Raw genomic sequence first — 9,606 nt, forward strand, 5'->3', positions numbered from 1 at the left:
GGACCCTAAGATAGTTAATGAACCATGAAGGAAAGACAATATTAATGACAGAACTATCCAAAGTACATTAAACCTGTTAAAATAAATCCATTTGAACCTGTAGCATAAGTGTTGGTCCCATCTCTAACAGACAGGCTTGCAAAATAATTCAAGTTGTATAAAATAATTTTTAGGGAAAAAAATACAATAATAATTTACTTATTTTTAGGGGTGCTTAGATCAAATTTAGGGGTGCTTGAGCCACTGCCTTACTGTAACCACTGACCCAAAAATCATCTTAACCCATCTTTTGTCTCCTATTGGACAAACTTAGTCCTAAGTCTGAAGTTTGTCCCCAAAAGTCTCCTATGAGAGAGCACGCACACACAGAGACAGCAGCGACGTCACATGTTGGGAATGCAGTGAGGAGCTGCTGAAGGCCTCAGGATCCGGGACAAAGTAGGTTAACGACGCTAAACACAAAAAAGAAAGTTATATACGTACATAGTTATAACTTTCACATAGATTAGATAGATTATAGATAGATAGATAATGCGTGTGTGGGTCGTTTCTGGTGGTAGGTGTCGCGTTATTTGATTGTTCCTCTTCGGTTGTGTTGAAGTTAGCCTGGAGGCAAGGCAGCAAACAAGTAAACAACCCCGTTATTAAAGTGAATTATGGCGAATTAACCCTCATTATGGGTTGTTGTAACACTTAAGTGGCGTGTTTTAACGCCGAAATGACGCACAGAGGACAGTTTTTGGACAAACAACTGGGCAGATAGTCTCTCTATTCATTCAAAATGAGACAAGTTAATGTAAGGTTATCGTCAGCAGCAAGGACATGTGTATTTACTGTTTGTTTACTGTGTGTTTAATGTGCTGTTTCTGTGTCGTGTCTCCATTGTTATGTTATTGATTTGTAGATGAGACCGAGGCAGAGAAGGGAGTCGCAGTAAAAGGTAGGACATGCTAACAGCTTGCTAATAGCCTGCTAGTCTTCTTTTGAGATGTTTGGATAGTGATATATATAGTTATCATATTTCTTAAACCTATATTAACGTAAGCCGTGTTGTCTTGATGGTATTGTGTGCTATTTTAATAAGCACACATCGCTAATAATGATTTGCAGCTACATTTAAACATGTTGTTAGCCACAGCCTTTAGCCTTCAAAGTAAAAGGCGGTGATTACAGACTGTACAGGACAAGCAAGAAATGTGTGTAAAACTGACAGAAACTATACGTAAAGGAAGCGAACATCCAGTCTTTATTTAGTGGCAGTTTTTTTATGCGTACTGGATGTGTTAATCATCAGTTTTCTAGGATGCTGAAGCATTTAGCGATTTACTATGAAGTGTAAAAGACACCGGATGTTCTCCATTTATTCCTGCTCGCTTGACTCTCTTCTCTCTGTCATATCAACTTTGACATTTGATGAGTTGATGAGCCCTATTTGAATGCAACAAGAGCTCCAGCTAATACGTTGACAATTAAACAAACTTTAATGATTTTTAAATAACATTTTAAAAAGCTCACAATTGCGGAGTGATAAAGGATTAATTTCCTGGGCCAGCCATCCTCGGATTTGAGTGTGTGTTCATCCGGATTCAGACAGGGGCTTAAATCAGGTCTACATCGGAAGAGGTGGTTAATGTGTAATGTGGGTGAAGTCCATGCTGAAAGTGAATGGGTTTAAAGTTGAACTAATTGTACACATTTAATTACATGGATAATAAAATACAAGTCACCACTAAAAAAATACACATCAAATACAGGTTTAAATCCAGTGTCCAAGCATTGTTTTTCTGTATCATCATCTCATCCATCGTTATAATCCTCTTTACCAACAAGGACTTATGAGGGCCACACGACCCACATACAATCAATCTGAGTGCGTTATTTAATTCCTACACCCTGACATAACTGATTTGGCTCAACTTGGCTCTGTGCTTGTAATCCATTTGGACACTGTCTCAATCACACAGTGGCTTTCCAAAACTTTGTGCATTGTGCTTTGAGTTTTGATAATAAATTATAATTGAACTCTTCTTTTTTTTAAACTAATCATTTCTTCTGTAAAGGATATGAAGGAATGACACACACCCATTAGAGGTTACTAAAGCACAAATAGTGATAATATTTTTCAAAATCTCTTAATAGAGAATTTGTGAAAATGATCAAAAATAGACACATTTTTGTTAACTGTTCAGTACTAAAAGACTCTTTTGGAAAAACATCTACAACCTTTGTTTGCTTTCTATCAGTTTTTTCATTTTCCATGTCAGGTAATTTGATACACTTTAGATGTGTTTTTCCTTTAATGAATGCTGTATCTTAATGGAGGATGTCAGGTGCAAGTCAGCACTTTGTCAGCTCAGCTGTGTGCCCCAGTGTTATTCATCTCACAGATACATAATATATTGTTATGAGCCAGGTGTTCACATGTACACAGACACATATCATTGCAAAACATTTCCTGTCTTGTTTTTGTCTCCGCTTCATTTGGAAATCACTGATTCCAGCGTGTAAACACCCAAAGACAATAACCATTGTGAGTGAAAACAGGCAAGGGGCAACCACAGATTTGCACCTGTTTGTGTATCTGTGTATGACTTTGTGTTTGTGTGTGTGTCAGGGATCTTGTGTTTGTGTCTCGAAGCACACAAACACACACTTGCACACGTTTTAAGGCAATGTGCAAGCCTGCTGGAAATCCCCGAGCCTCTCAGAACGGCTGCTCTCTTCCTGCTCCTCAACTAGAAGCCTATTGTTCTGTGTCTCTGTTGCCATAGGAAACAAAGCCTGAAGCATCTCTTAGTTTCCATTGGTTACCTATGACATAAATACACAGAGCAGCCACAGCTGTGCCCATACAAATGTGTCCTAAAAACTGGCAGCATAATCCTACATATTCACTTAAATGTTATCAGGCAAAGGAAAGTCAGTAGTGTGTAACACTGATTTGCTTTTAGGATGTCATTGTACTTGAGTAAAACAATAAGTACATGCTGCCATCATATAAACTTCTATTAACTTTTTTGGAAGGTGGAAATCCCTTGACAGATGAATATAACTAATATTTTCTTGACCTCAGAAGCCTGCCATGTCCGGTCCCACCTGGCTGCCACCGAGAACTCTAGATAGCCCAGAGCGAGCCGTCCCTCAGATGTCCCACTCTGCAGGGTCAGCAATCTACCGAGCCCCCAACAAGAAGGGCACGTCTGACTTCCGGCCAAAATATGGCGCCTATGACCAGAATGGAGGAGGAGGAGGAGGTGGAGGAGGAGGAGGGATGATAGCCAATAGGTACATGGCGACTGGACCCACAGGTGAGACCTTGCTACTAATCACATACTGAAATAAGAAGGACGTGCTGATAGTTCTTTTCATCAGTTTATTTAAATTCAGATTGTGGGCCCCAGTTTTTGTAGCATTTACTCTACTTTATTCAAACTTCACAAACATTTGAGGCTGGTTGGTACAGGTCCTACCACTGTGGGCACAGAAAACGAGCACTGTAATATCTTAGCATGTGCAGTAACATCATTATGACTGAGTAACTGTAACTACATTTTTTAAGTACAATAAAGGGGAACAATATATTCATACAGTAAATCCTCAAAAGCCACACCTTCACATAAGTTTAGTAAATTGGAGAAATCCCCAGTCTGTCATTTTGTAGGGTTTTTTCTAAGTGAACTATACAGGAATCAGTATATATTTATGTTAGTGTGTTTTCACGATTTATCACTAGATCACATTAAAGAAAGACTTGCCCCTTGTTTCCTGTCTGCATCTCTACTGTCAGCTCTCCATTAAAGGCGAAATATGCTCGAAAGCATTTTTAAAAAGATGGTGATTCAAGAAGTCTCAGATATTTTTTTTTCTGTCTGTTCTTCAATCAAAAGGTGGGCCTATTCATCATTCGTCTAGTGATCACTATTACCCCCCTCCACATGGTCCCAAAGATGACCGCAGCTGGAGTCCTCACATTGACAGCTACGAGCTGATGGTAGGTGCATCTTCTGTCGCTCTAGTAATCTAATAATAAATATAATAATAAATAGCCTGAACCTTGAGCATTACTCATTTCCAACATGGCTGTCACCTCCTACAAGTTATAGCGAAAGACCGAAAAAGTGATTACAGCATTAAATAGTTTTAGATTATGTGCTCATGTGTTTCTGATTCTGGGGGTTTTTTTTCTTCTTCTTTTTTTAGCACCGTGGTCCTGAAAAACCAGTGAGTCATCACTCCAAAATTGATGCTGATATTGACTCACTCACCAGTATGCTTGCTGATCTGGACAGTCACCCACATGACTCCAGCACGCAAGTATGATAATTCACTTTATTTTACTAATAAGTTATGTGTGTGAACTTGATTTTTAAATATTGGTGTAATAGTTAAGTTTTGATTTCATAACGATTGTCTAAATTTTACCATCAGTATTTAACTGTTTAAATTTTCCGACTTCACAGCTGTACGACAATGTGCCTTACAACAAATACCTCTCAGGGGATCATTACAAGCCTGCACACCAAAGCGCAGGCCCTCCTCAGGGTCGGGCATCCATGGGCTACCCCCCTCACCCTCAGAGCCAATACCACCCAGCGCCCCCCTACCCCAGTGAGCACCAGACACCTCAGTACTCCAGTTCCCACCAGCAGGACTACTACTCGTCTTCTTCGGCTCCTAAACCCTACCCTCAGCCTGTCCCGGCCTCCTACACCACGGCCTCCACTCCCACCGGACCCCGGTTCAGCGTCCAGGTCAAGACGGCGCAGCCTGTCACCTACTCTCAGACAGGGAGGCAGGCCGAGCAAGCCTACACCCCACCCCCACCTCGCCAGCACGTGTCACGCCCCCCACCTCAGACAAGTCCGCAGGGCTGGTACTCCCAACACCCAAGCTCGCAAACTCAGGAGATGCACTCTGAGGAGGGGTACCATGGGAGCAGCTCAGGGTCTGGAGGAAGAGTTAACCAGGGTCCTTTGTCTAAGAGAGGGATGGAAAATAATCAAACAGGGTCTTCACTGAGTCCCGCTTATCAGTCCAGCAAGGTAGGGGGGGGAATCTGCATCTCATCATTGAGAATTAGATGTGAGCTTTAAGTGAAATTAAAGAATTGAAGTCCCACATTGAACATAAATAAAATCATCTGAATTTGGTAAGATGATTTAAATCATCTCTGATCAAACCATAAATAAACCAGACAATAAACCAACTTTGGTAGTTTTCAACACTCTACATTCACATTTCAGTTGTCAAAACATATAGGTTTAATATTCAGACACAAATATCAAAAATCCTGAAATAATCTTGAATGTAAAAGACAATTTCTGCAGTTTTGTCAGTGTTACCTTCAGGTTTTCCACTTGCATATTTGTGACGTATCCTCATTTTTCCAGCAGGGGGTAGCAACACCCAGGCCTGAGGAGGAGTTGGATCGACTCACCAAGAAGTTGGTATATGATATGAACCACCCCCCTTCAGAGGACTATTTTGGTACAATCCCAACTCCTTAATGAGTTATGACACTGCAAAACTTGCATTCTTGCATTTAAGCAGAAAATAAAACCAACTCTTCTCTCTCAGGTCGCTGTGCTCGTTGTGGCGACAATGTGGTTGGAGATGGCAGTGGCTGCATCGCCATGGAACAGGTGTTTCACGTTGAGTGTTTTACATGTATCACCTGCCATGCCCGTCTTCGAGGACAACCTTTCTACGCCCTGGACAAGAAGAGTTACTGCGAGAGTTGTTACATCGTAAGTGATTTTTAAAAGAAGCTACAAACTAAAATTACAGTTTCTGCCGATCTCCTCTGTCATGTCCTGTTTCTGGTTTTCTCATCAGAGCACTCTAGAGCGCTGTTCAAAATGCACCAAGCCCATCTTGGATCGTATCCTGCGAGCTATGGGCAAGGCGTACCATCCTCGCTGCTTCAACTGTGTAGTTTGTAACTGCTGTTTGGACGGGGTCCCCTTCACTGTGGATGCCACCTCTCAGATACACTGCATAGACGACTTTCACAGGTACACACACATTTCACAAACCTGCTGAACTCTGGGATGAGACTCAAAGCCTGTTTTTTCTTTCCAAACTGACTCTCATTAACTCATTCTGATGCTTCTTGTCCATGACAGGAAGTACGCGCCTCGCTGTTCGGTGTGTGGTGAGCCCATCATGCCCGAACAGGGTCAGGAGGAGACTGTCAGGATAGTTGCTCTGGACCGCAGCTTCCATGTCAACTGTTACATCTGTGAGGTGAGTCACGGGAACAGGCAACACAAAATTGGTTGGTTAGGATTGTTTTAAACTCACACTGAATGCCCCAAAATATTTACAGTATGAGTCGATGTGAGAGTGTCGAGTTGAACTGACTGACGTTTTTAATTTCAGGAATGCGGTCTCCTCCTGTCCTCAGAAGGGGAGGGTCGTGGCTGTTACCCGCTGGACGGCCACATCTTGTGTAAGAGCTGCAGCGCCCGCCGCATTCAGGACCTCTCAGCCAAAATCTCCACTGACTGCTAACGAATCAGTGTCGGAAGTTCAAAATAGGTCTATAAACGGTCTACGTATTCACACATTATTGATATCATATAAAGGGGTGACAGTTTCATACCCCTGCTTTGTTTAATCTCTTGAACTTTCTTTTTCTCTTTTTTTGTGCATTTTCTCTGGTTAGTCTTACTTTGCATTGATATAAACCTTGTTATAGCTCCCTCTGTTGGTGTGTAGCCGCAATTTAATTTGCACAGGAACATTTTCTTACTGTTACTGGTTCAAATGAGAGACGGAGTTGTGATGAAGTAACTCACGCCTCGCTGGTTTCCTTTTCATTCAGATTTCCTACTGCATTTTCTTTCTTTTTGGTACACATCTGCCGTGTTTAGTCCAGTATTCTTATGACAGTAGCCTGACCTGCAGGCAGCTTAGGCTCTACTTAACATTCATCCACACCGGTACTGCTGAACTAGCAGCTAACACGTTATTTTCACTGTCAAAGACATTGAAAGTAGGAAAGGATACGACAAATTTAGACCTCAAAATTAGCGTTTTTGCAGAGAAGCAGCATCAATAATAATAATAATAAGGTTGACGGCTTGTCTCTGTGGAGTTTGGGACCTGTACATTTCTAAAGCACAGGGCGTCAAAGTGCTGAACTGCCTCAAAACGCGCATATTAAAAGCACATAATGCAACAAAAACTGTGACTGTATATAACAGGCTAGTTTGATTTAACAAAGAAACTGTGTTGGAAACCATGTAGCCTTTAGTGCGGTGAAACTTTGCAGTGAAGTAGCGTCATAGAACGAGAAATGTAGACAAGAGGAATGTGTGGTAAACTTTACAACCCGACGTTTTTTTGGTGTTTTTTTTGTTTTTGTTTTTCTCTTTAGCTTTTAAATGCTAGTACAATATTTAGCTTGAACACATCCTTACAGCTACTTGTTTAGTTATTAAATCAACACTCATAACAGGATTTTTTGCCATTTAAAAAAAAAAAAAAAAGAAAGAAAATCATCCAGAATAACGTTTCTGAATGTCTACAAAAGTCTTTTTTTTTTTTCTTTTTTTTTTTTCGTTTTTAGGTTAAATTTTTTGTTGATTGATACTTGACTGTTACATTGAAGATGATGGTGCAATGAAGTCAAATGCTTTTTTGTGTCTAAAGGACAACAGGGTGTTGGTCACTTGAAAACATCCTATTGTGTAAAGCTTGAGCCTCATGTGAAGAGTTTGTACTGAATATGTGCCATTTGGGGGAAATAGTTACCTGCTCATGTAAAAACAATTTAAAGTGAAAAACTAAAATGATAGTCTTTTTTTATTTTTAGGATATTTGGTCAATTAATGTACTAAAAACTGTCTTCTACGACTTTTACAGACAGGTTATTCTTTAGATATTGAATGTTGAATTCACGATTATAATTTTTTTTCTTTTTCTCCTAAAACTTATTACTGATTTTTTTAGGCGTACAGCTCTTCACTTTTGGTTTTTATTCCTGTTCATCTTTGCACTCGTGGGCCAAGTTTCTCTGAGACTTTGGAGCTACAGTATTTGTTACGTTTTGATTGTGTTTAACACTCTTGTCTTTCCGTCCTGATTTTTGTATTTGTATAACTTTTAAAGGGCTAGAAATTTGAAAAGCCTTACCTCAAGGATATCATTCAGTTACAGTTGATCCTTTTTTTTTTTTTTTTTTAAACTTGATCTGTCGGTGAACTTTTTTTTGTGACAGAACTTGATCATGCTAAAACGGTTCAGAGTTGCAATTTTTCACTTCATGTTAATTTATCTCATTATGTATATACTGTATTAGCATTAACCTGCTTTTTGTTATCAAGGTAATCATTTCATCAATGCTCAAGTGTCATTTAAAACCCCCGATACTCATCCCAACTCTTTGAATCATCATTTTGTTCACTTACACAGTCCGAAATGTTGTGAATTTGAACTTGTAAATCAGAGCCGACGGTACAGCAGCATCCCTCTGTCCACTGATGAATTCACATGGAGAAGGAGCAAGTTGTTGAAGTAGAAATGGCAGTTAGTTGAGTTACTGGGAAAGCATGTTAGCCCAACAAGGGCGGATTTTCTCTCAATGCAGGTTGTAGTAACATAATTGATTATTAAAAATGTCATAAAGTTAATCTGTGCGTTTGTCACTTTTTACATAAATACGATCATGATGAAAACATAACGGGGCACTTCTCAGATTTTATACACCAAGTTTGGTTAGAGTTATTAGTGACTGCTAGCTAGATTCAAAGCAATGGTTTACGAAATCAGGTTGCACTATTAAAACACAAGAAATGTCCTAAACTGTCTAATACACTCTGGAGTTGCAGTGATTTGTCATTTAAGTGGTTGGTAACTGTTAAATTAACCACCAGCTAATATGATAAATGATTAGTCAATCTGAGTCTTTTTTTTATTTTATTTTTTTACGATATCCAAATTCACTGATTTCAGCTTCTCAAATGTGAATATCTTCTCGCCTTCCAGTCTAACAAACAGCATAATCGTGGATATTTCCCTCAGTGTAAGCAACAAATAGATGCAAATAATAGCCCACGTTGCAACAAGCAGGGACATTATGTTTAAAATTCAGACTTTTGCCTTAAGATTCATTGTTATTATATAGTTATTTTTATTGTTTTATTTATGAAATCAGGTAGCAACACATTAAACTCACACGCACACACACAGAGAGAGAGAGCTTTAAACATTATTTATGTTGCTGCATCCAAGATAAAGCGAAATTCCTAATCTTTAATCAATAATGTGTCTAGGAACAAATCCAAGAAAATCCAATCAGCAGAAGTATTAAATCGGCTATCAGGACATTTCAGGCATCCAAGATAAAGCGAAATTCCTAATCTTTAATCAATAATGTGTCTAGGAACAAATCCAAGAAAATCCAAGCAGCAGAAGTATTAAATCGGCTATCAGGACATGTCAGGTGTTCCCAGGTAAAATTCAACTCAAGCACAGCGTCTCCGAGGCCTTCACGCATCTGATAATCTTCAGATTTTTTGAAATGATCACGCACGAAATGTGTTCAGAAATGTCCTTGCGGCTGTAGTATGAGGCGACTAAACTCAAATTAGACATTCTCTG

The 9,606-nt window shown here is 39.6% G+C and overlaps 1 protein-coding gene across 1 annotated transcript; it reads left to right on the plus strand.

The window, feature by feature from the left end:
• The first annotated feature begins 249 nt into the window (after positions 1 to 249).
• On the plus strand, positions 250 to 8,626 carry trip6 (thyroid hormone receptor interactor 6). The gene is made up of 11 exons (XM_062445051.1): positions 250 to 438; positions 905 to 940; positions 3,074 to 3,308; positions 3,888 to 3,991; positions 4,201 to 4,314; positions 4,461 to 5,042; positions 5,391 to 5,487; positions 5,578 to 5,747; positions 5,836 to 6,014; positions 6,126 to 6,246; positions 6,382 to 8,626. The coding sequence occupies exons 3-11, from the start codon at positions 3,083 to 3,085 to the stop codon at positions 6,511 to 6,513; spliced, it is 1,725 nt and encodes a 574-aa protein (XP_062301035.1). The 5' UTR covers positions 250 to 438; positions 905 to 940; positions 3,074 to 3,082; the 3' UTR covers positions 6,514 to 8,626.
• The last annotated feature ends 980 nt before the right edge of the window (positions 8,627 to 9,606 follow it).

This window comes from Scomber scombrus, chromosome 23, assembly GCF_963691925.1.
Source record: "Scomber scombrus chromosome 23, fScoSco1.1, whole genome shotgun sequence".
NCBI classification, from domain to species: domain Eukaryota; kingdom Metazoa; phylum Chordata; class Actinopteri; order Scombriformes; family Scombridae; genus Scomber; species Scomber scombrus.